The sequence below is a fragment of the Liolophura sinensis genome, chromosome 8 (genome assembly GCF_032854445.1).
Source record: "Liolophura sinensis isolate JHLJ2023 chromosome 8, CUHK_Ljap_v2, whole genome shotgun sequence".
In the NCBI taxonomy this organism is placed as follows: domain Eukaryota; kingdom Metazoa; phylum Mollusca; class Polyplacophora; order Chitonida; family Chitonidae; genus Liolophura; species Liolophura sinensis.
This window is the reverse complement of record NC_088302.1, coordinates 1132033-1158918: the sequence shown is the minus strand read 5'-3', so window position 1 is coordinate 1158918 and position 26886 is coordinate 1132033. Positions and strand designations below refer to the sequence as shown.

General features: G+C 42.7%; 1 protein-coding gene and 1 long non-coding RNA gene across 3 annotated transcripts in view; both read left to right on the top strand.

Annotated features, from left to right (window-relative positions):
- LOC135472849 (proton channel OtopLc-like) overlaps positions 1 to 21017 on the top strand; it is a 36816-nt gene extending 15799 nt beyond the window's left edge. The window contains exons 2-7 of the mRNA XM_064752552.1: positions 11201 to 11405; positions 14824 to 14944; positions 15342 to 15639; positions 15921 to 16081; positions 16654 to 16828; positions 17967 to 21017. Coding sequence (XP_064608622.1) covers positions 11236 to 11405; positions 14824 to 14944; positions 15342 to 15639; positions 15921 to 16081; positions 16654 to 16828; positions 17967 to 18865 — 1824 coding nt within the window. The 5' untranslated portion in view covers positions 11201 to 11235 and the 3' untranslated portion in view covers positions 18866 to 21017. The remainder of the gene's footprint in view (positions 1 to 11200; positions 11406 to 14823; positions 14945 to 15341; positions 15640 to 15920; positions 16082 to 16653; positions 16829 to 17966) is intronic.
- On the top strand, positions 1289 to 5794 carry LOC135473133 (uncharacterized). 2 transcript variants are annotated; one of them, XR_010444587.1, is made up of 3 exons: positions 1289 to 1632; positions 4566 to 4652; positions 5146 to 5794. It is a non-coding gene; the product is annotated as an uncharacterized LOC135473133 (long non-coding RNA). The 2 variants fall into 2 exon arrangements; XR_010444588.1 differs by lacking the exon at positions 1289 to 1632 and adding an exon at positions 1697 to 1806.
- Positions 21018 to 26886: the final 5869 nt, after the last annotated feature.

The window sequence follows — 26886 nt, the reverse complement described above, 5'->3', positions numbered from 1 at the left end:
TCATCTAGTAAAATACATTTTGCCTTGATGAATAAGCATATATGTTCAAAATGACTCGTGTTACAAGGCCACTGGTCCTACATTGCTTGTTTAACCTCGAAAACTGATCTGTATATTATCCTATAAATTGTGGAATACAAAGTACCACTAAGTATGTCTCATTGTTACAAATATTAATGTACACAATTTAGAAATCAGTGTATTACATAGTAAATATGCCAGAAAAATCTGAATGAACCAGTTTCAAATTGCTAATTAACACATAAATTGTGTTGAACGGATTACTTATCCTGTCTCTACTAGTTGACATGTATTTAAGCAGTACTTGGAAGAAGATGAATGTAGCTTTCTGGTGCAAACTGAGTCTACTTTGCAGCTATTTAATGTAGATTTGGATTGCTAATTAGCAAATATATTGTAAAATTGGATTGCTCTGAGGAATGCTATTTAGATGCAAACCATTGCTAGAAATGCTAACAGCAGATATTGCACCTTAATACACAAAATGGCCGATGTACAGTAGTTTCTATCTTGTCTGAAGAAATGTTTGGCTTTTTGTTATGTCTACAAGGGGATACAGCGTACTACTTAGCTTAATAACACTAATTTAAAGAACATAGTTGAGAGTTATTATTCTCCTACCTTGAATCTATACACAACATATGCTAGTGTTAGTGAGTGGGCTAGCAGAACTTTTTTCCAAAGTTGACGGTATGTGTGGTAAACAACTGATAAAAACTATTTGGTCTGCTTGCTCAACGGTTTACCGTGCTGTTGAGAGAAATGTATTCGTATTTATTTTATTTCCTCGAATCAGACTCTGTGTACGCCATACGAAATCGGGGCGTTGATTGACTGCATCCTGGGGTCATGCAATGATACGGAGTAATCCACTTATTCCGAGACGCCGTGTCTTGTATAAGCGTTTATGGGCTAACTGCAGTAAACTGTGCCAAAGTGATTCCCTGATTATTTCCCTTTGCTGAGTAAAACTATGTTTATGTCTGGGTTAAGTCAGCTGCCTTGGACAGCAAATAACAGACACGTTCAGTGAATCTGTTCAACCATCCGAGCGCGAGAGCAGGGTGAGGGAGGGGGTGTACGTAATAGTAGATTTAGCTCGTGGTCATGGTGACTAGAATACAAACACCAGTGCGCAGGTATGAAGGGAATGCTGTCTCAAACCATCAGCTTTCTGCTCTTTGAAAGAAACTGTATTACAGGTACACTCAAAGCCCTCCAGAGTCGCTATCACTTACAGCATAAACTCCGCCTAAATGGACACAGACCCCCATTACAACTTCCGTTTTTCGGTAGGGACGATTGTAGTTCTGTGAATTTTAGGGTATAAAGTCTTTTTTTGCTCCCAGGCGTCCATTTTTGGTGCACAGGTGCATGCTTGGTATTAAAATGCTGGAAACTGTCTAAACTTTGAGGAGGTATGAGCTTTATTGATGAAAGTTTGAAATTCTGGGCGAGAGGACACAAGGTGTGAGGTAGTGATGAGGCTGCGAGTGACGTCCCCTTGGCGTTGCTAGGCACGCCTCCCAGCTGCCGGCATGGAAAGGTCCAGATTTTGACGGTCAACCTATGTCAAGATTTTTATGGCTTCTTTCTCACAGGCTGGGCCAGGTATGCACCAAAGCTTAATGGCCACGGAATGTTTGGGACTGAGCTACACCGCTAGACGTTAACATTGTCGCTTATGGAAAATTAATGGGGGTCCGAGGCCTGTACTGACGAAGTCACCAAAATGTGAAAAATGTCACTATGCGCTTAGATTTCGCAGCAGCCTGATAATTTTTGGTGGGTATGTCTGTGATGTGTTTTGCATTGATTGGGCCGTTTCATAGCTTCTTGGGGCTATTTACATTTTGAAAATATCCATTTTGATGAAAAATCGGTAAAATGCTGTTCAGCGTAGGGTAGCATGTGTATAGGCATCCTGAAATGAACAACATGCAACGTTCTAGTATTCCTACGCTTGAAAATGGAGACGTTCAGAGCAGAAATTGCTGCAAAAATTGAAAGTTTCAGTGTTTATAGTGAAAACGGAGCCTGTCGAGTGTGGACTGGACCATTGACGAGGGATGGTCGATATGGTCTTGCCTCCTACAAAGACCCCGTCACACATCGATGGAAGAAGAAACACATCAGTAGACTTGTTTATATGGCCAGACAGGGGCTGTCACATTTAGATCCCAAGCTTGATTGTTCACACGTGTGCCACAACACACGCTGTGTAAATGTGGACCACATAAGCTTGGAATCACATTGTGTTAACAATAACAGGCAGCACTGCTGTCTCGGCCATGGGCAGTATGCAAGTTGCATGTTGCATTTAAGACTGAGCAGGTTGGTTTCCCCTCATTAAAAATAATAAATAACAGATTGTTTTAGATTTTGCTCAATTTCTGTTATCATTTTTTAATTTCTTTCATAAGCAACAACAGCAGTGACAAATTATATACAAAATTGGCGGTTACAAATATCTAGTGTATGTGTGATCTGTTTGGGTGTTGTCCAGTTGTCCCTTGGCATAGTCAGTTTTTTCTTCTGGATTTGAAAGCCTGTACTCAATGTGCTCTCGAAGTTTTCTGGCTGTATTGCGGAGTGATCTCCCCTTAACTGTCTGTCGCTTCTTATAAACCTTGTGGTACTGGTTCACCCTTTCAATCTGTTGTACTGTTCTCTCGCTCCTAGGTGAAATACTGGCGCCGACAGCTTGGAGTTTGGCAGCCGTGGACTTGTCCTGGCCATTGTTAAGTCTGTGGATTGTGGACGCCGCCCTTCCCTCCATATTTCTGCTGTAGTTTACATTCTTGGGCAAGGAGACGCTGAGTGATCTGTTGACAGCTTCGCACTTTTGAGTGCTGGTGTTCATCCGGAGACTGGTGACGGCTGTCTCGCTCAACCTCATGTGCAGTACTTCGGTCAATAGTTTCCTGTCGTTGTCATCCATGTTAAAAGGGCAGAGTTTACTGGTGGATAAAAACAGGGACCTCTCCCACCAGCTGCTGGTTTCCCCTCCGGAGCAAACCACACTGTTCCTGCGGCATTTGGAACAGTCCCCACCGTAACACCTGACCGTTGCATCCACAACCCTGGGTAGGCAAGTTTTTATTTTCCTCATGTCACCAATGTGCTCAGACATAAGTTGAGAAAATATCAAGCTACACCTGGCCTTAACATCCTGACTCAACACCTTCTGTGCTTTCTTCCTGGCTTCCCTCGTTCGGCCCTGTCCTTCGAACATGGCATCGCTGAACTTAGCCTGGTTACATTTCTTGAACTGGGATCTACCAAGGTGCGTGGGGTCTGCTAACCGTTCGACCTCCCACAGTGGCTCGACCAGTCGGATGCCGTCCTCCACTCCCTTGGCTGACCTGGAGTCGCCGTCTGTGGTTACATGTTTGGCTAAAACACCTTGCCTCGCCAATCCCTCGCCAATCTCGTTCCCCATATTATACTCGGACCAGGGGGCATGTGGGTTTGTGTTCGCTGTGCACTCCTCGTGTCCTCCAGGGCACTTTACTTGGAAGCCTTTTCCTCTTAGCCAGGACCCAGTCCAACACAATTTATTCTTCAGTGCTGCGGAGACAATGTATTGCTTGTCTGTTGATGTCTCCACAGCCAGGGAAATTGCTTGTGAAGCATTCTGGCCCGGTTTCTTGGGACTGGTTATGGTAATGCTGTTGTAGCGAGTGTCTGTGGCCAGATCTATTGTGCTGTCATCCTCTCCTCTTTGCCTTTTGTATGCCTTTACCTCTTCCACCTTATTTGCCATATCCTCTCTGTTCAGCTTTGCGATTGCAGATGCGACATGGTTTGCAGTGCGATGCATGTTCCTACGAGTGGCAGGCGGCACGTCCATCGCTGCAAATAGGAGTCTGGCTCGGGTGTTCCCCATTGGTGTGTCCTGGAGGCCTACTTGAAGAGCTCGGTTCACCGCCGCAGCTTTTTGGCCAGGTCTGTTGCATTCTACCTCTTTGTAGAATTTGTGGAAGCCAGATACATAGTCACAGTCACAGCACTTAAAACAGAACGCCCAGGCTAAACCCCACTTTTTCTCTGCAGCTATCTCTAACCTGGGCAGTGGACAGTGGTCCTTGGTCTCACTGTGCTCAAGCATAACTTTGTTCCATATACACACCATTTTCTGTATATCTATGAGTCGCATTCCTTCAGCAGCCCATTCCCGCTCATGTGTATCTCTGTCTGATCCAGCCGTGGAATCTACCTTGCACCGTCTTGGCCGCTGTATTCTCTTTGTGTCAGGCTGGTGTGTTCTTACAGCCTCCTGATTGGGCTGGAAATCTGTGTCCATCAAGGAACACCCAGGCACAGGATTCAGCATGTCTGTAACTGCTGACAGGTTATTTGAGCCATTCTGGGCCTTTCCAGCTTGAAATCTAGACTGTTTCCTCTTTCTGTCTCCCTTCATGGTGTTTTGGGGTAGATTGTTTGCCTTGTTAACTGTCAGACTGACCAATATAGGTGTACTTGGTGGCTGCCTGATTGGAAATGTTAAATTCATATTTTTCCTCTCTGTTTATATATTGTAGATGCCAATGTGACACCCTTTGATGTTACTGTGCAGAGTAATAACCTGCTGTGAGACAACAGCAATGGTGCAGGGAGGTTTTTGCATGGTGAGCTGGTCAGCCAATCAGCAGTCATGGGGGAGGAGGGCAGGGGGGGGGGGGTGCCTGGCTGGGTGGTCTTTTAAAGGGTTTCATCATGTTATTCAGTGGGGAACTGGGATACTAGTCTTTTCTTAAGTCCTGTCCACTAAAAAAGTGCCTGTGATTAGGTCTTCATCACCTTGAGGCATTATTCTTGCTTTGATTTTGGTCACAAGTGATTGTTCCGAAATCGTGACAATCCGCTTTGATACCCCCTACCACACTGTCAGTCAATTTTTTTCACATAGTTGCTGAAGTAAATGTCTTATATTTTGACATTTAATTGTCAGATAAATTACCTATATTTTGATGTATGCTTTGACACTTTTGGCTTGTAACTTTGATATTTAAAGCTGCTCTGAGTAGAAAAGTCTTCTTAAAAATGTATATTTCTCTAAATGGTTGCTTTTGAAAAGTCTAAAGTGCTCTGTCAATGTGATTTTTTTAACTTTTCTTGCAGATAAACATCTTGTCTTTCCAAAACAGTTGACCTGATGGAGATATCTCGAACGGTATATGCACTGCAAGGCTTCAAAGTTTACCCCTCAGAGTTTTTTCACCCTGGAAAAAAGACACATGTTCAAGATGGGGGTACCCCAACTTGAATTCATTCAACTCCAAAGTTTCTGCATGTATCAAGCCCTAATTTTGCCTGTGAGGTTCAGAAGTGTCAGGAATTGTGTGGTGCAAAAATTATTGATTTTGAAAAAAGGTGGCTGGTGTGATAGGACACAGACCCCCATTACAACTTCCGTTTTTCGGTAGGGACGATTGTAGTTCTGTGAATTTTAGGGTATAAAGTCTTTTTTTGCTCCCAGGCGTCCATTTTTGGTGCACAGGTGCATGCTTGGTATTAAAATGCTGGAAACTGTCTAAACTTTGAGGAGGTATGAGCTTTATTGATGAAAGTTTGAAATTCTGGGCGAGAGGACACAAGGTGTGAGGTAGTGATGAGGCTGCGAGTGACGTCCCCTTGGCGTTGCTAGGCACGCCTCCCAGCTGCCGGCATGGAAAGGTCCAGATTTTGACGGTCAACCTATGTCAAGATTTTTATGGCTTCTTTCTCACAGGCTGGGCCAGGTATGCACCAAAGCTTAATGGCCACGGAATGTTTGGGACTGAGCTACACCGCTAGACGTTAACATTGTCGCTTATGGAAAATTAATGGGGGTCCGAGGCCAAATACTCTACCATATGGGAATGTTGTGCTTCTCTTGTTTCCATGGAAACCATCCCTAGACGTCCTAACACCTCAGTCCTTGATGTGGTGAGAATGGGGGTAAGGTTAAGGCGGGGGTGTGGGTGGATTTGGCAAGCGTAAGGTCAGCTCTCGGGTTTCCACTACGGCCTTAATTGCTGTTTTTCACTCTATAACCTCATCTGCGATTAATCTGCTGAGACACAGACTAATATGGAATTTCATGAAGTTATGCCATTTTGCTCAAGATATGAATACTTAACATCGGTAGAGGTGGAGGCCGTTGGTATGCTTGTCGCAGGATTGTCACAACAGGAATATGCAGAGCACATGCATTGTCACCGAAACACGTTTGCAGCACTTGTCAAACGTCAGAGAAATTTTCAGGACGCTAGCGTCACGCGCAAGAGGGACACACTCAGTATTAGGCTTGCGAACTTTCAGTTTCACCTTACAGAGACAGAGACCCTATATCAACAACCACTTGAAATCGTCTGATTAAAAATAAGTTGCTCTTTGGTCTGGAGTGTACCAAAAATGGCAACAGATGCATGATAGTGTAAGAAAAAATACTCATGCACAGTTTCTTTGTTCACTTCCTGTCACCATCTGTCCAGAAAATCGTTATAGGAGTTGCCATAAGACACTGTCCCAGAATGTCTGATCTGCAAAAAACAACGCAAATTCTGATGAGAACATTCGATCGTCTGATATTGATGGTTATGTAGTGATATTTCTAACACCAGTGTTGAATAAGTCTGAGAGAAATTAGGTACGGCAGCAAAACTTAAACATCCGAGTGCGTTTTTTGTTGCAAGAACAACTTATGGAATGCTGACATCCGCGTGTTTACTCCATGACACCATCATCAGTTCAGTCTCAGGAATTCATCGTAACCTCGCAGATTCGCTTCCACGACTGCCGGTTACAAATTTGGCAAGTCTTTAAATTGGTAATATCTGTGTGACGGTAAACTTTGAACACGCCCTGCGATAAAAGCACCTATAGCTGGTAGGGTTATGGCCGGATAGAACTTCGCTCAGCATGATCTATATTTACATTTTATGGCTGTTGGCAATGTGCAGACCACGTGCTGGTCAATTTACCTGCCGGTAGGGTATTAGTGTTTTATTTATCGACACCTGAGTCGCCATTTAATGGTCAGTTCTGTGGTAAGATATACCCCTCATTCCAACAGCCTCGCACCATAAACTAGAGAGCGGCCGGGTGTACGATAGTCCCGGCCTGATAAATGGCACGAGCTTGTGTTTACAGGCCGGTCAGTCAAGGTGTTTAGCTAGGTGTCATATTTCACCTGTAGGCTAGAACGTGTATTCAGCAGAAATACACTCTAAGAAGTAGTACTATACCTAACTGGTAGCCCATATTTTGGCTCGTTTCACCCACAGAATCCTATGTTTTAGTCGAACATATTTTATTTTCAATTGTATTGCGAGCTGTTATACTGCATTATTTGTATTTGTATTAGGAACAGTGACATTTCCTCGTATCTTGATTATCTGTATAAGTACATTTCACCTGACAGTGGATTAATATACTTTGTTTACATATAAATGAAAGTTTGTTTTTCTTGTTCTTTGGAGGATATTTGTGTCCGGAGCTTCGTTGTTCATCGTTTGCGATTTCTATTAGAGGATGCGTTTATCCATTACGCTGTTCGGGGCGTTTCCGGGAAAGCTCTCATTCCGCTCCGCCCGTACCCAACCATCAGCGAGCGCGGACCAAACACAAAGCAGCAATTACTTTAAGTTATTTGCCTTACGGCTGGAAAAGCCATCTCCTCATTACATACATGTACCTGCATGCACGCAAGGCACAGAGTCGTTACGAAATCTGTACAGGATAGCCATGTTGATAGACTATAGATCATAACTTAAATTATCCACCACATGTTTGAGGGCTGATGAGGTTTGGATAAGCTATTTTACCATAAACCTTTTGAGCCCAGCACTAACTCTAATAATTCTGATTCTAATACAGGAGTTTATTTAAAGAAAAAACGACAGATAATATAACTTTCATTATTTCCGATGTTGGATGGAAACAGAACTAAACGGCCTCAACCATTTTGTTCTTAGCTGCTTTGTAACTCAATAAACGAGCACTTCATCTATAATTCTTACTAGGCCATGAGATACGCCATGTTAGAGAATCCTGAAACACGATGTGGCGTCAATCGTATCCCATGCTTTCATCGGTAAATTAGCAAAAAACAGTGTCCGTGGGACGTCAACAGAAACAGGTTCGTTCTCGAGTTATATAAATAACTCACACCTGATAACATGGCAACGGTTTCAATTTTCTCAATGTGCGAGATTTTCCTTACTTTGAATTGCGATATGTCGGGTGTGAAACATCACAAAAATACAAATGTGTGCTGTTTTTAAATGTCTAAATGCCTTCTTATGTGCGATAGATTATAGATGCATATATACATATGGTCCAGAGTTCTCTTTTGGAATCCACAGGCAGAAGACGGAAGCAGATTTCTTACATTGTCCAGATTTCACACCACCCTGCAGTTGTTACCATTTTATTTTCTCATCCCCTCTGTCCACGACATGTTTTATCCAGGCTATTCCCCATGGGGATACCATCATATCATCAGGATCAACGTCAAGGAAGAGTTCATAGCAAAACTCTATTGGATACACACAGTGAAATAATGGCAAGAAGGGCTAAGTCCTCTGCTTTAGAAGTCAAATAACAAACACGTTCAGTGAATCTGTTCAACCATCCGGGCGAACCAGTTGGCTATACGTGACGTGATTCGTCAGTACTGCTGTACTGCAACAACCTATTAGAATTGTCAATTGTTTTATTGTAAATGCTGAGTTCTGTCAGTGGTTAGTAGTCTGGTGGGAATCAGATACGACAGGCATTTCTCGTGGATTGTTTTGTCTTATGTTTGTGACGTATATGTGAATCTTCGTGAAGGTGTTGTCGTTGTTGACGTTGTGAGACACCGGGTGTTGATCAGGCTGTGTCTGTTGTGCATTTATCTGAAGGTGTGGTTGTTGACGTTGTGAGACACCGGGTGTTGATCAGGCTGTGTCTGTTGTGGCGGTTGTGCACATTTATCTGAAGGTGTGGTTGTGGTTGTTGACGTTGTGAGACATTTGGTGTTGACCAGGCTGTGTCTGTTGTGGCGGATGTGTACATTTATCTGAAGGTGTGGTTGTGGTTGTTGACGTTGTGAGACGCCGGGTGTAGATCAGGCTGTGTCTGTTGTGGCGGATGTGCACATTTATCTGAAGGTGTGGTTGTGGTTGTTGACGTTGTGAGACACCGGGTGTTGATCAGGCTGTGTCTGTTGTGGCGGATGTGTACATTTATCTGAAGGTGTGGTTGTGGTTGTTGACGTTGTGAGACACCGGGTGTTGACCAGGCTGTGTCTGTTGTGGCGGATGTGCACATTTATCGGAAGGTGTGGTTGTGGTTGTTGACGTTGTGAGACATTTGGTGTTGACCAGGCTGTGTCTGTTGTGGCGGATGTGTACATTTATCGGAAGGTGTGGTTGTGGTTGTTGACGTTGTGAGACATTTGGTGTTGACCAGGCTGTGTCTGTTGTGGCGGATGTGTACATTTACCTGAAGGTTAATGTTAATAGTATTGTCCTGTATGTGTACGTCCACTGTATGCATGTATACTTTTCAAACAGGCAGAAGGTATGCGGTTAATAGATTAGAAGGCAATTAAAGCATTTTTGTATGATTTGATACACAGGCATGAAATTATGAAAGTTTTTTGTCCACACACAATCCAGGTATAGGTCTGTGGTCATCCAAACCTTATTTACTTAAGTCATCCATTTTATCTGTTGTCCATTATAACCAGTGTGCGAGCGTTCGTATTGTTGTTAAGTGCACAAACTGTCACAACGCTTGGCTTCCTGGGTGAACCTTCTGCCCGGGTGGAGTAACTGCTTGTCTATTTAATGACTGTGGCTATTTTGTCCTTCTTGTGTTTCAGAGATCACACGATCGCTGCATGAGTCAAGTACAGTGAGTGTATAGGCTTGTAGAATTATAGTTTCTGCTTTCTTCGTTCATTGCCCTCATCAGCACATAGCTGTTTCACCTTCACGCCCGGGACCCCAGGGTTAGGAGTCACGGTAAGAATTCATGTTCTTCTCACCCGCTATAGCCTTGGTTGTATATTGTCCTTGTGTCTTCAGATTTGTATGGTGCGTGCTTTGTGACCGACTGGATAGGCCACCCTTTACATTGTGCACAGACTTTGTTAGCCGTGTAAGTCACACTTTCGGTTTCGTTCACCATCACACTAGCTTGTCATTCATGTTCTCTTGGGTATGTATTTGTGTATGGAATATCTATGTATAACCCCGTCAGAACAATCGTACTTTGTCTGTAAAGAGCTCCTTTATTTTAAGCTTTACATGAACATGTAAAGAATCGTAAGTAGACATATGTTCAGAAACTTTTGAAGGAACACAAAAGTACTGAGAAGTGAAGAAAAAAATACAAAACAAAACAAACAAAAAAAAAAAAACCAAAAAACAATACGATGTATTGTAAACCAAAAACTGATAAAATAGTAATTCAATTATTTGCAAGAATGCGAGCAGCCTTATAAATGCTGTTATGTTGGACATTTGAATGTATGCCTGAGTTTAAAATGTCCAGGGCATTTTAAGTCCCGATTTGACTGCAGACAAGCTAGTGTCCAAGCGACAGGATAGTTCGCTTTCATTCTTAATCGCACGCAGAGTAGATCAAAAAGATTCCAAGAGTCTGGATTGCGAACCCATTGTGTTTCAAACAGATTTCTCAGTTCACATTAACCAGTCTGTGCGGAGACCATATGTTTTTACTTTACCTCTTCCTAGACTATATATACTTATGAAAGGGTATCAAAATAACATCCGGCCTGAGCTATACTTCCCAAATGTTATTGTGGTTATGGCTTCTTAGTGAAAGTATCTGGTGATAAGTCATACACATATCATCACTGGTCGGGGAGGAAGCCGATGGGTAGGCCTACATTATATAGATTCTTTGTGGCCAGTTTGTGTTGTACTGATGCCCCAGTAATGTACGCTACATGTGAAACGGTTGACTGCATCAAACCACGATGCTCATTGTAAAGCAGTACGATTTGTCGTGGGATTTGGTGACAGTCGTGTACCTACATCTTTATGACATGTATACCAGTGGAGCAAAGACAACCTTTTGACCAGGTCAGAGGAGCTCTCGCGGTTGTCGGTTTTACTATCGGTTCAGTATTGTCCGAAGCTGTGCCAAATGACAGGTATGGGTCATCTATATGTTACAGATGGCGAGTGGGAGTGTGGCACACATCATATCATCATGCGGTCGTCGGGATACTATGTGGTGAATGACTCCAAGCCGGTTAGGCAGAAGAGTGAGCTGGCGGACAGCGGCCCCGCGGGTCCAGTCCTGTTGACCAAGATGGCCACCACACAGGGCGTGGATATAGCGGCGACTGAGGTGTACCATGATGACAAGACACCGTACAGGTGAGTGACAAGTCCATGAAGGTAGCGACAAGACACCGTACAGGTGAGTCATATGTCCGTGAGGGTAGGGAAAAGACCCCGAACTGGCGAGTGACAAGGCTGTGAAGGTAAGGACAAAACATGGTACAAGTGAGTCACAAGTCCGTGAGGATAGGGAAAAGACACCGAACTGGTGAGTGACAAGTCCGTGGAGGTACGAAAAAGACGCCGTATCTGTGAAGGACAAGTCTGTGAAGGTCGGGACAAGACACCGTGCAGGTGAGTCACAAGTCTGTGAAGGTCGGGACAAGACACCGTGCAGGTGAGTCACAAGCCCGTGAAGGTAAAGACAAGACACCGTGCAATCGTAAATACGAGCACAAAGCATCGCACAAATGACAAACCCAAACACAGGTGAGGACATACTTCCGTACAAGCAGTGCCATTCCCAATCACAGGTGAGGACATACTTCCGTACAAGCAATGACAACACCAAACACAGGCGAAGACATATTTCCGTATAAACAATGACAACACCAAACACAGGCGAAGACATATTTCCGTATAAACAATGACAACCCCAAACAAAGGTGAGGACATACTTCCGTTCAACCAATGACAACTTCACATACAGGTGAGGACATACTTCCGTATAAAGAATGACAACCCCAATCACAGGTGAGGACATACTTCCGTATAAACAATGACAACCCCAAACATAGGTGAGGACATACTTCTGTACAAGCAATGACAACCCCAATCACAGGTGAGGACATACTTCTGTAAGAGCAATGACATCCCCAAAAGACACGTGAGGGCATACTCCCTTACAAGCAGTGACTACCCCAAACACTGAGGATATACTTCCGTACAAGCAATGACAACACCAAACACAGGTGAGAACATATTTCTGTACAAGCAATGACAACCCCAATCACAGGTGAGGACATACTTCTGTAAATGCAATGACATCCACAAAAGACACGTGAGGGCATACTCCCTTACAAGCAGTGACTACCCCAAACACTGAGGACATACTCCCGTAAAAACAATGACAACCCCAATCACAGGTGAGAACATACTTCTGTACAAGCAATGACAACCCCAATCACAGGTGAGGACATACTTCTGTAAGAGCAATGACATCCCCAAAAGACACGTGAGGGCATACTCCCTTACAAGCAGTGACTACCCCAAACACTGAGGACATACTTCCGTACAAGCATTGACAACCCCAAACACAGGTGAGGACATATTTCTGTAAAAGCAATGACAACCCCTAATACAGGTGAGGACATATTTCTGTAAAAGCAATGACAACCCCAAAAGACACGTGAGGACATGCTTCAGTATGACCACAACAGACACAGGCGGCGAAGATGCATGGGTGGAGATGAGAAACAGGTGAATACAGAATCATGTAGCCATCCCAGTGAGTACAAATGGCGAAAATTAAGGGGTTTTTTTGGTAAACACGTTACTTGTCCAAGCACCTCGAAATCTTAATATTTCAAATGAACGAGGCTTGTCAGCACACCGGCAACAATAGCAGGATGACTAGGATTAAACTGGCACCTTACTATGAACATCAGAATGGACGTCTGCGGTTTGGCAAGGCGGATATGTGTATGTATGAATAGCTTTGAGTAGGATCAAGTCTTGGCCTGGTTTGCTTTATTTGTAAATCATTTAACTTATAGTTGTAAATTTATCTTCTTGAGCGGTTAGGTCTGGGGAAAAGTTATGTTAGGAAATCTAAAATAGATGGTCTAAATTTAGACGGAATCTTACCCGATAGCAGCTGAGTCTTACGTAAGTGCTTAAAGTTCTGATGGCGAGTGATGCCGACTGCTGCTCTATAAATACTGGAACTTTAAGTCGCTATCTACATTTCCCATTCTTTGATAGCTTCCAGGTTACGACTGACATTAAAACTCTTAACATCGGTAAAGTGGGCACCACTGCACTTGGCCCTCAGCATCAGAGTAATAGACCCGGTATCAGTATAATGTGACTGGGTGGGGCCTCGTGTCTTGTGTCTTCGGAATGGCCTTCCAGTGAGGTAGCACTATACATATGTTAGCCGTGGGTCCAGGCTGCTGCCGACACAGTCGTGATATGACCGAAATATTCGGGAAGGCAACGTTAAACCTTAAGAAAGAAAGAACGAAAGAAACGAACAAAGAAACTGATACTCTTTATAACGAAACTCCGTGCTGACGTAGTGCGATTCAGTGTGAGACGGAAATTGATATCCACCGACTTATCATGAGAGATTCCTTTACTTCCATGATGTGTTCATGGACTACTGCAGTAACATTTCTTCCGCAGAATAGTGAAGATCCATCTGGTCGAAACCTCTTCATGTCTATACACCTGCTAGACATCGCCCATGACACATGAGTCTGCTGAAAAGATCGTTTTCTATCCTTGGTCTGCGACTTAACACATCGAATAGCACATTTTGTGTTCATTTCCAATGAACTAAATGCAACAAATGCGCTTATTTAAGTTCTTCTTGCACTTTGGTTTCAAATTTTTTCTACGGCGTTTTATTTACTTAATTTTGTTGGATCTGTGGATGTCTCATGATATGATACAAACTGTCGATGAGGCTGAAGGCTTGTCAAAGACTACCCCGCTTCAGCTGTGACCACACTTGCATGAGGTCTAGTCCTTCCATCGACACCAGCAGAATATCTGATGGAGAGATTACGAGTTTTTCGTTCTCACATCAATGTCCTCCAGCCAAGTATGTTGATAGCAAACACACGATACCCTGTGGCAGACGGTAATCTCCCTTTGTTATGTCTTCGGGCTATGTAACGGTGGCAGGAGAAAAACACCAGATGGAGAGTGGTTATCCGAGATGATCAGGTTTCCATTACAGAGCAGTTGATAGGCTTAAGAAGGACGGCTGGAATGCTGTGAGAAAAAGCATGTAAATACAAGCGCCTTGCTGAAACGGATAACTATGTCGTAGTAGACGTACATGATTATCAGCTATACAGAACGCACGAATTTATCTGATATATGAAAACATTGGCTGACACAAACCGTGTTAGAGGCCAGTAGTCATAAGATATCACTCCCATGTAGTCGATAAAACGAAATTATAATTTTTTTTTTGGCATCCAAATCATGTACTTGTTTGATTACATCATAACTTTGAAGTCATATTTTTGATTGGGGTTTTGCGTCATTAGGAACATTGCATGACACCAATCAAGAACACAATCCGCCTAAAAATGATATAAACACTACAGTATTTGAAACCTACTTGTTCAGGCCGGAAATGTCACCATTTGAGACTCTCACTCATTGTTCAGCATTTGTTTTATTTCGATTACAAAAGACTACCGCAAAGGTTAATTTTTTGTAGTGAATCAGTGAACTTGCTTCAAATTGAATCGATGCTATGTTGTTGATGTTATTTTAGATCGGCGGTAACCAGGCTGTTCAGCTGTATCTATGCCCTGATTATTGTCGTGTTGGGGATAGTTCTTGCCACGGCCAATGTCTTAACGGGAAGGGAGAGAACCCACTACTACTACCTGGAGGTAACCAAAGCACTACAGCCGTCCAGGCATCACATTCTCGTCACTTATTAATTTCAATAACAGTGTTAAAGTCGTGTGATTCGAACCCAGGGGTACTATTCTCACAGAGAACCGGGGGAAGCTTCTGTTTCTAATCTGAAGTCTCTGTCACACATGCTAGAAAAGTATAAAAAAACCTTTACGTTACTTTACTTTAAAGAACAGAGAAATTTCTTGTCAAATTAATTTTCAGTGAACATGTTCTAATTAAAGGTAAATGTACTATTAAGACTTGTTCCCAAGTGAAAGTTATTTATTTGTTGTAAGTATGGCATCCAAGTAATCAGATAGGCATATAGGAGAAAGCGAATCAATCACACGTATTAAACTCGTTTTGTTTTCCACACTGATCATGCAGGCGTTCCAGATCTACTTGTACTTCCTGTCCCTGGTCTTCCTGTTGTACGTACAGGGCTGTCTGCTCTGGGGAATCAAGAGTTCTCGGTATGAGTACAACATACGCTACTCATTCAGGCGGAGTAAATCCGGCAGCCCTGACAGAGATACCGAGGAGAAGCTGACAGACATCGAGAAGATTCGAGAGTGCAGCCCCTTCCCTGACGACTCGCTCAGGGGGCGCCTCACGCTTCCGGCGGAAGGAACTGTGGCGCATGTCGGAGAAGGAATCAACTTTTACCTCCGTCTGGGCGCCATAGGTTAGAACCCTTCGTATCTGAATACTTCAGCAATACAGTATAAAATGTTATTACCGCTTTCATAAAATGAGCTTTACTGATACACTATTGTGTACATTTGGTGCTAACACCATTAGAAGGTCATGCAAGGACACGCAACGCGTCATAAAATCTAGGCATAAACATAACTGTCTTTATTTTAACGACGTAATATTTCACGTAACGTTAACTTTTCTGTTTAATTTTCGACTGCCTGCACCAATAAAGCCAATGCTAGCTGAGCTGTATTTTCTCTGCAACAGCGTTCAGCATCGCCACAGTTATTCTGGACGGCTTTCATATCTCCTCTTACTTTGAGAACGGGACCTCAGACAAATGCCGCAGTCACATCTTCCTGGTTGTGTATTCACTACACATAGTGTTCGTCTTCGTCCAGACTTTCTTCATCTTCAAGAATCATAGGGTAAGGTGAAGGTTAAATCTTCGTATAATCAGCTAGGAAGTCCTAGGAATGCCCAGAAATCTAACGGTTGCCCATGTGTTTCGATTTTGGTTTGTTTTTTTGTTTCTGTTTGAAGGTAAACAGTTTAGATGTTAGATTTCAGCAGGAGGCGCTGAGCCATTATTATCGTACAGTGCACAAAAGGATACCCTTAAATGACACTGCTGGGTCTTCCTCTTTTTCTGGGTGTAAAGTTAGTTATTTTGTCTATTTAGCGCCTTACTCATGAACATGCCCCTAATCGAGTGGTGTCAAGGTTGTGCGCTAAGGAAACTGGACAGCGATAAGAGAAGCCACCCCCGGGGTGTAGGTCTATTGGGACGATGAGCTTTGGTCTTAGGGGATGTGCATTTGAAGAGCAGAAAGGCTGAAAGTACAATTATTCACAGAAACAACCGTTTGACTTTTTTTTTAGTTTAATCAGGAGCTATTGTATACATTAAAGTACGTAATAGTCTCCAAATGTCAAGAACGAAGTCCCACTCAGACACGCCTCGTTTTTTCATTGATGGTATGCTTTTTCTCTTGTCCAGCTCTTAATCAATAAGCATAAAGCTATGGTGAGGTTTGGGCTAATGCATCTGGTCGCCACAAACATCTGTGTGTGGATTATAAGCACGGTATCTGAGGCCTCGGACTCGTACAAGAGACAGGAATACCATGCTCGGGTAAACCGATCGGATTTGTCCGCGACTACCCAGCAGACAGGTAAAAACACTAGAACAATTCTGTTGCTAACCTTTACAGTCTAACCCTACTACATCGCTATGGAGTTTTTAATGTTTATCTTCGGTTTGGTTTCTAACAAGGTAAACCAACGATTAAACAACATGTGGGTTTTACTAAAAATACATGTAGGAACATTCACAGCATAAGTTTGATGAGCGCTCCAAGCGCTTTAGTGTGATCCAGCCTACCGCCAGATTTAAGCATAGCGATGTGATAGGGCGAGACCGTAAAGGCTTCTAGAATTGTGGTATAAAACGCTTGATCTACAAAACAGAATATGCCCTAGTATGCTAGGTAATCTGTGTGGAGCAAGCTGATTCTTTTGCTAGACAGTTTGATCATGTTTTGATTGTAGTAGTGAACACTGTTATTCAAGTTGCTTATTTCGTTTGTAGTCAGGAAAAGAGCCTGTTGAAATTGGTGACCTTCCTCCACAATTTAACTGTCTGTTTTGCGGGACTATACTTGTTGGTTATTTTGATGTTTCCTTAAACGTAGAAGCTCTTGCTAATAGTATTGATAGTATCATCTTGGCCAAGCCAGGTGGCCGATGTGGACAAGAACTCAGTGATAGAAATGCTTCTGGTAGTGCTTTACAGATACAGGAAAATAAATGACGTACACCAAGGCTCAATTCTTGGTCAGCTCATGACTCCTATAAAACTGGTAATCTTGGTGATTATTTCATTAACCCTGATTTGTTGCTATACTAGATGTGTTATCAGCTCATGCTGCCTTGCTCTCCGGCCGTACGTGGGAAGGTCTGCCAGCAACCTGCGGGTGGTCATGAGTTTTATCCGGGCACTGCCGGGTTTCCTCCCACCGTAATGCTGGCCGCCGGCGTAGAAGTTAAGTAGTCTTGAGTACGGCGTAAAACACCAATCAAATAAATAAATAAATAAATAAATAGATGTGGTATCTTCGACGTGGCGCTCCCATTTCTTCCGGATATCGCTCTCCTGTCCGAACTCACTTTCAGTGGCTTTCAGTATGAGCCTAAGAATGAAATAATCAATAACTGAAGCGATTGTTGTATTTCATTCTTGGATGAAATTTCCCTCTGTTGTTGACTCATTTCTCAGCATTAATGTCACCATGCTTTTCTTTTCTGCACAAGTTATCACCACGCCTGTCTACAGAAGCTGCTACGCCGCGATCACGCTGGCCAGGATTGCCTCCCCTTACCTGTTCCCCTGTATCATACAGTACAGCCTGATAGCTGCCGGTATCCTGTTCCATATGTACCAGAACGTCGGCGTGACCATCAAACAGCGCTGGCCCAGTCACGCCTCCTTCACCAGCTCGGTACCCGCGGGTACCACCAACGTCGACTGTGACAAGGCCAACAAGGGGCTCTTCCTTGGTCTTCTCATTGGAGTTGTCACCGTCATCGCTATAGCCACTTTCTTCGTCTTCAACGCCCGTCTCACGGACACCGGTACCGCCATCCAGATATTTTACATCACCGAAATCTCCTTGCTGGGAATCACCCTGATTGGTGTCAGCATTGGTTACGGACGTCTCGCTAGGCTGAAGTTCACGGAAACCAGGGACATATCCTTACCGGGATTCCTTTTGATCATCGCTCTGTTCGGCACGTACGTGTATTACGCCTTCGTCGCTCTGGCCATCGCCTTTAACTTCCGGAGTTATGGTCTGATTGGAATTTTGGCCCTGGCATGCACGGCTGTCGCTTTGGTGGAGATTACTATCCAGGCTGCTTTTATCTTTGACGGCTTACGGCGATGTTCTGGATGCGAAGCCCACATCGCCAACAAGCCAGGGAGAGCAATAGTTACCTTCCTTCTCGTCTGTAACCTTGCTTTGTCCGCTGTCTACGTATTTGAGGTGACGAAAACAACGGTGGCACCGATACACAAAACTTTTTACGGAATCCTCGCCTGGAATGTAATCACACATATTTGTCATCCACTTATCATTTTCTTCCGCTTCCACTCTAGCGTTTGCTTCTCGGACATTTGGTTTCTTCCGTACCAGAGAGAGAAGGCCCCTTAATCTGCTAGTACAACTTTCACTCTGTCCTCAGGTGGAATACTATGTAATGGAAACTGACAGGAATGGAAACAAACCGGTTGCTCCTGTTGCACAGTTTTGCACAGAACCCGGGAGAACAGCATGGAATAGCTGCACGGATAGTTTACTGGCAAAAAAGGCAGGTTTGGTGGACGCTTTTGTCAGAAACAATATTGGTGGTGATTTTGTGAAAGGAAAACAATGTCACCGTAATGGTATATTGTAACGACACTGCCAATCTGTACATATGTTCATATACATGTATGACCAGCGCTGGGCTTTACACGTTGTGATCAAAACCCATACATACATTAAAGAATAAACTTGGCTGATGTTTCAACCATGACTGGTGATTCGTACCTTTCCTTGGACACCAATCTGTGTTTTGCCCGACATGGTAAGGGAGACAACTTTTGCTCGACGAATAGTTCACACAATTGCAAGCTTTCGGAGAGAGAGAATTGTATGCTTTGTAGGTTAGTAGACGGTATGGCTAACTAGTAGTGTGATGTAGTCGTGGTGATTTTTATGTGGATATGCTGACGGAATGTTCATGTTATAACTGATTACTACTCACACAAAATGGAAACTATGGCACTGTAATTAATGCCAGAAAGGAGAGGAAAGAAGCCATGGAGGAGTGTGTTTCTCTTGCCCTTTTTATCGACAAACCACAGCTCTTTAGCGATTGATTTTCGTGTTGACGTGCATTACACTAACTTTGAAAGTGCAAGGAGGCAGTTGGATACTACAACGCTGGTATTTAGACGTTGATGAGTTTTCATCAGCTAACAGATTAAGCTGTGTTGTTTTTGTAGAGAGATAGCACATTGTAGGACACACATACCACATTAACACTTTTATACAAAGGCTTCTATATAAACATATATTCTCATTTGAAGTTTACACCATATTTGGGACTTATTTATTGCTTCTGGAATCTTCATTTTCTTTTTGAATTGTGTAGTTAGGATTTATCATCATTATATCTTTTCCGCAATAAGTTGATTTGTTGAAGATAATTATGTGAATGATTTCAACAAAGATATGCACAGATAAAGTAATTTGTATAAACGTTAGATCTCATCATGTATTACATTACTGTCTGCATATCATCTCAGAGTTAGCTGGTGTTATTAGAAAGCTATAAATGGATGTTAGCTTGACTCATCCACGAAAACTGAAGCTGACTAAATTAGTTTTACAATCAGTTTAATCCAGTGAACAGCCTCATCATCACCTATTTCAGTCGTAATTTGGCTACCATATATAAGTTGCTTTTTCTGTCAGGACATGGCGCTTAAACGTTGTGTACAATACCCCAAAAAATCATTGTAAAACGCCAACAATGTGTAAGGATGTGCTTTCATGGGTGCCGGGTGAAATTTTAGAACACTTACCTATCCTTTCGATAAAAATCTCAGTACCAGCGGCTTAATTAACACTGTTATAACAAGAACAGCGGAAAACCTTACATGGCGTATCTTAGGTATATCGATATTGACAGCTCTACTGAGAAAACTGGCTAACACCATACATGATAGTTAGAGATTGTCTGGATTTGAAATTAGGGCGGTGAGTGGAGTTTTCGATCTAGTTGGATTCAATAAGTAAGGAATAAATGTACTTACATGTCTGAGTGTGTACCAAATGTCACTCAGCGAAGCATACCTGTACATATAGGTATCTTCAACATGGGTGTGGAATTTTAGCTGCTTACGTAACTCTGCTCCAAGCTACTTGTACATAAAACAAGTGGTTCTCTGCTGGCGGATTTTAGCACATGTATATGAGCAGTACAATCGAGGGGCATTTGTAGGACACGTATAGTTGTTAAGACTGGAGGCAATAACAGTGATGCACAATGTAATATCTCTATACAATAGAGGGGCCAGTTCCCCATTTCACGAGTACTTAGTTACATTTTGGTAAACATAAATGGTTAAAATCAGTGGCCCTCATTTATTTTCAGTGTATACAAGCAACAGATTAATGCTGACCCTTTGTGACCTTTGATAAATATTTACCCTTTGTAACCTTCATAGTAGAAAGGTTTTCAAATTCATCTCAACCGTACTAACTGTGCATTAGATTTTGAGCTTTGAGTTTCAGATTTCTTGAATAAAATTTACTAAAATTGTGTTTTTGTTATTGTTGATGCCCGTTGAATTATTAACGATATCGGCTGGCTTGACATGATAAGATTATCTCCATACCGGGGCCTCCGTGGCTCAATTGGTTAAACCTCTAGCGCAGCGTAATGACATAGAAGCCTCTCAGTAATGCGGTCGCTTTGAGTTCAAGTCCAGCTCATGCTGGCTTCCTCTCCGGCCCCACGTGGGAAGGTCTTTCAGAAAGCTGGTCATGGTCGTTGGTTTCCCCCGGGCTCTGCCCGGTTTCTTCCTTACGACTAATGCCGTTGTATAAGTATTATTCTTGAGTACGGTGTAAAGTACCAATCAAATAAATTAAATAAATAAATATCTCCATAGTGACTCATTCTAAATGATAGGCTAAGTCACACAGGAGAGGATTAGGCCTGTCCTTCTGACAGTGTATCCACATGACACTTACCCAAGCTAAGTCACAGAACAGGATAACGTCTATTCTGCTGATTGTGTATCCATCTGACACTTACCTAAGCTACGTCATACTGTGCAGGATTACTTCTGTCCTTCTGACAGTGTATCCACATGACATTTACCCAAGCTAAGTCACAGAACAGGATAACGTCTATTCTGCTGATTGTGTATCCATCTGACACTTACCTAAGCTACGTCATACTGTGCAGGATTACGTCTGTCCTTCTGACAGTGTATCCACATGACACTTACCCAAGCTAAGTCACAGAACAGGATAACGTCTATTCTGCTGATTGTGTATCCATCTGACACTTACCTAAGCTACGTCACACTGTGCAGGATTACTTCTGTCCTTCTGACAGTGTATCCACATGACACTTACCCAAGCTATGTCACAGAACAGGATAACGTCTATTCTGTTGATAGTGTAAGGAATAAATGTACTGACACTTACCTAAGCTACGTCACACTGTGCAGGATTACTTCTGTCCTTCTGACAGTGTATCCACATGACACTTACCCAAGCTAAGTCACAGAACAGGATAACGTCTATTCTGCTGATTGTGTATCCATATGACACTTACCTAAGCTACGTCACACTGTGCAGGATTACGTCTGTCCTTCTGACAGTGTATCCACATGACACTTACCCAAGCTAAGTCACAGAACAGGATAACGTCTATTCTGCTGATTGTGTATCCATCTGACACTTACCTAAGCTACGTCACACTGTGCAGGATTACTTCTGTCCTTCTGACAGTGTATCCACATGACACTTGCCCAAGCTAAGTCACAGAACAGGATAACGTCTATTCTGCTGATTGTGTATCCATCTGACACTTACCTAAGCTACGTCACACTGTGCAGGATTACTTCTGTCCTTCTGACAGTGTATCCACATGACACTTACCCAAGCTAAGTCACAGAACAGGATAACGTCTATTCTGCTGATTGTGTATCCATCTGACACTTACCTATGCTACGTCACACTGTGCAGGATTACTTCTGTCCTTCTGACAGTGTATCCACATGACACTTGCCCAAGCTAAGCCACAGAACAGGATAACGTCTATTCTGCTGATTGTGTATCCGTATGACACTTACCTAAGCTACGTCATACTGTGCAGGATTACTTCTGTCCTTCTGACAGTGTATCCTCATGACACTTACCCAAGCTAAGTCACAGAACAGGATAACGTCTATTCTGCTGATTGTGTATCCATCTGACACTTACCTAAGCTACGTCACACTGTGCAGGATTACTTCTGTCCTTCTGACAGTGTATCCACATGACACTTACCCAAGCTAAGTCACAGAACAGGATAACGTCTATTCTGCTGATTGTGTATCCGTATGACACTTACCTAAACTAAGTCACACAGTACAATTTTACGTCTTTTCTGCTGATAGCGTATCCGTATGACACTTACCTAAGCTAAGTCCCACTGTAGAGGGTTACGTCTGTTCTGTTGATAGTGTATCCGTATAACACTTCTCTAAGCTAGGTCATACAGTACAGACGACTTATTTCAAGTGGACAAAAAGCTATGTGACGTTAGTTTTCTGACGAATCGTCCTTTACAATTACCCTGACAAGCTGCCGATTCCGAGTAGCGTCAGGTGATACTCTACTCCTAATATGTATCAAATTGTCTTGATTATATTACCGTGACCAATGCTCCATCCGTCTGACTTTGTTTGGCCCTTATGTCAATGGCTTCATCTCGCTTCAGCGACTCGTTAACTAAATCCCCTTTGTTTATGTTGTAACGTACAGGGATTTACCCTGATGAGGACATTAGCTGTCGCCAGTCACCATGGTGACGACGTCTGTTAACGGTTATAGATTGCACCAGCCTTCCCGCACCCACAGTTCAATCATCGCCATGGCCAGATACATTCACATTTGACGATACTGTCGCACTTTGTCAGTTAAGTTCAACCACACACCATTTATAACTGTTATCACGACTTATATTTGAATTTCTTCAACATACTCAAGTCAACGAGTCAATAGTTATGAACAAGAGAAATTGAAATACGCAGCTCAGATATGGTAAATAAATACTAAACATTTCTCCCATCAAGTTAAACTTATATGGGAACTTAATCATTGTGTAAGCCTAACTTATTATGAATGAGGGCTTTCTCGGAGCATGGCTGTGCATAAGACTGTTTGGTTAGTCGCGTCAAGGTATTTACTAAAGCATTTGGACGAGATGTGACTCTTTAACTAACCAACCGAACTGCCAGGCGCACATCAGAACCGTAATGTTACATCAGAACTGCCAGACACACATCAGAACCGTAATGTTACGTCAGAACTGCCAGACACACATCTGAACCGTAATGTTACATCAGAACTGCCAGACGCACATCTGAACCGTAATGTTACATCAGAAATGCCAGACGCACAGCAGAACCTTAATGTTACATCATAACTGCCAGACACACATCTGAACCGTAATGTTACATCAGAACTGCCAGACACACGTCAGAACTGTAATATTACATGAGAACTGCCAGACGCACGTCAGAACCGTAATGCCGGAGACACATAAAAATCGTAATGTTACATCAGAACAGCCAGAGTTACATCAGAACCGGAATGTTACATCAGAACTGCCAGACACATATCAGAACCGTAATGTTACATCAGAACTGCCGGACGCACATCAGAACTGCCAGACGCACACCAGAACCGTAATGTTACATCAAAACTGCCGGACGCATATCAGAGCCGTAATGTTACATCGTAGTGTTACATCAGAACTGCCAGCCGCACATCAGAACCGTAATGTAACATCAGAAATGCCAGACGCACAGCAGAACCTTAATGTTACATCATAACTGCCAGACACACATCTGAACCGTAATGTTACATCATAACTGCCGGACGCACATCTGAACCGTAATGTTACATCAGAACTGCCAGACACACATCAGAACGGTAATGTTACATCAGAAATGCCAGACGCACAGCAGAACCGTAATGTTACATCAGAACTGCCAGACACACATCTGAACTGTAATGTTATATCATAACTGCCAGACACACATCAGAACTGTAATGTTACATCAGAACTGCCAGACGCACGTCAGAGCCGTAATGTTACATCAGAACTGCCAGACACACATCAGAACGGTAATGTTACATCAGAAATGCCAGACGCACAGCAGAACCTTAATGTTACATCAGAACTGCCAGACACACATCTGAACCGTAATGTTACATCATAACTGCCAGACACACGTCAGAACTGTAATGATACATCAGAAATGCCAGACGCACAGCAGAACCGTAATGTTACATCATAGCTGCCAGACACACATCTGAACCGTAATGTTACATCAGAACTGCCAGACACACGTCAGAACTGTAATGTTACATCAGAAATGCCAGACGCACAGCAGAACCTTAATGTTACATCATAACTGCCAGACACACATCTGAACCGTAATGTTACATCAGAACTGCCAGACACACGTCAGAACTGTAATGTTACATCAGAACTGCCGGACGCACATCTGAACCAAGGAAACACATACGGCACAGTCATGTGAAAAAAGAAAACACTGCAAAATCTTCTAATTGTTAGATATATGTAAATTTTAATAGGTATACACTTCTTCAAAGGGCGGCAATAATCCTTTTATTCATACAGCCAACACCCTGCGTGGAATAGAAAAGGTACTGTGGAACGCAGCAAATACTTGCCTTAATCAGCAAACAGCGGCTTGACAATGTGTGATACAGTAAACGCACACATGGCACAACAAACGCTTGCGTGACACAACAAACGCTTGCACAACAAAACAAACGCCTGCATGACACAGCAAACGTCTGTGTGTCACAGCAAACGTTCTGTGTGACACTACGATCTATTACGCTTCAGTACAATGCAGTAAAGACCTGTCTGTATAGCAAACGCCAACGTAACATTAAAACAATGCACAATAAGACATCTTGTGTGACACATCAGCTTCCAGTGTGACACAAAAACAAACCCTGGGTTTTAAATAAACCAAATTTCACTCTAGGATAACCGATACATGCATAAAGCAGGAAGAACAAATTCTTCCACGACTTTTTTGTTGAATGACGCAGGACAAAAAAACACTTGGTCACATTTAAAGGAGAAGAAAATTTAAATATCAATCAAATACCAATGAAAAGAGTTTGCATTTCCTCGCAGGTGCATGCCATAAATAAAATTCTAATATGTACGTTGATAAATTATAAATAAAGCCAGCGCTAAAATCCGCTGTGGGCGACTCCATTTTGCCTAAGAACTAGTCCTGAAGTCTTCTGTGTTAGGAGGAGAATTGCTGTCGGAAACCGCCGACGTGCAGTTCGTACACTTCCCGTGGAACTCTTCTTCCCAGAAGGTAGCAAACAGTGCAGTTCGTTTTCCGCTTGACGATCGAGAAACCGGAAAGTTGGACGTAGGTTCCGAGTTTACACGAACAAGCCAGCAGTTTTAACTACACTCAATGGCTGAGAGGCAGCACACCCCAGCATAAATTACAGGATGTTAAATATGGAGGACGCGATGGACTCAGCGATTTATGTCAGCTTTGCCGTTTTCAGGCTTTACGTGTATGGCGAGGAAAAATCGCAAAATGATGCAGCAGGCACCACCAGATAGAAAAAAAATGTGCTATTTTCAGCCTATAATGTCATGTTTTTAAGTTTTCTTCTCCTTTAAATATATTAATACATCCTCAAGTAAAAAAGCAGAAAAAGACTAAACTTTAATATCAAGAAACAGCATAATTGTTTTAACTGCGTGTGATCAAAGCACACATATATGTAGGTCGATAAGTTAATAAAAAACTTCAGTGCTTCCACAGAAACTGTTTTGAGGAGTACTTGAAAACCCGAGATGAATAGTTGCTCTACTTTCTCAGACACCACATCAAAATCAGACATAGAAAGTTAGGCTATTGTACCTTCCCAAAACCACATCGACATCCGAGATGAACAGAATTCCAGAACCACATGGAAGAGACATGGAAAAATTGATGTATCTTCTCAGTTTTGTGAACACGTCACTGGTTGAAGTGCTGCACTGTTGATGACCATGTTATCACGGACTTTGTCTGGTGTCATGAAGAAATATGGATCAAGTTGTTACAAACAAAGCACATATAGGATTAGTGAGAAGTTGGTCTTTTGAAAAAGATTATGAGACACGAGATGAACAACAACGGCTGTGGTGTGAGGGATAAATTCTTCACGTGCTGCACAACACAGGACCGGATATAAACCAGCTAGAGACAATAATTGTGGGATACTGTGGCGATTATTGGTTCATCTCACATTAATATGGGCTGAACTTGTATGGTCTATTGAAAATAGTCAAATGTGCTCTCCAAAAGCAGTAGTATGCTTGTAGAAACTGTCGTCTTTAGAAAACA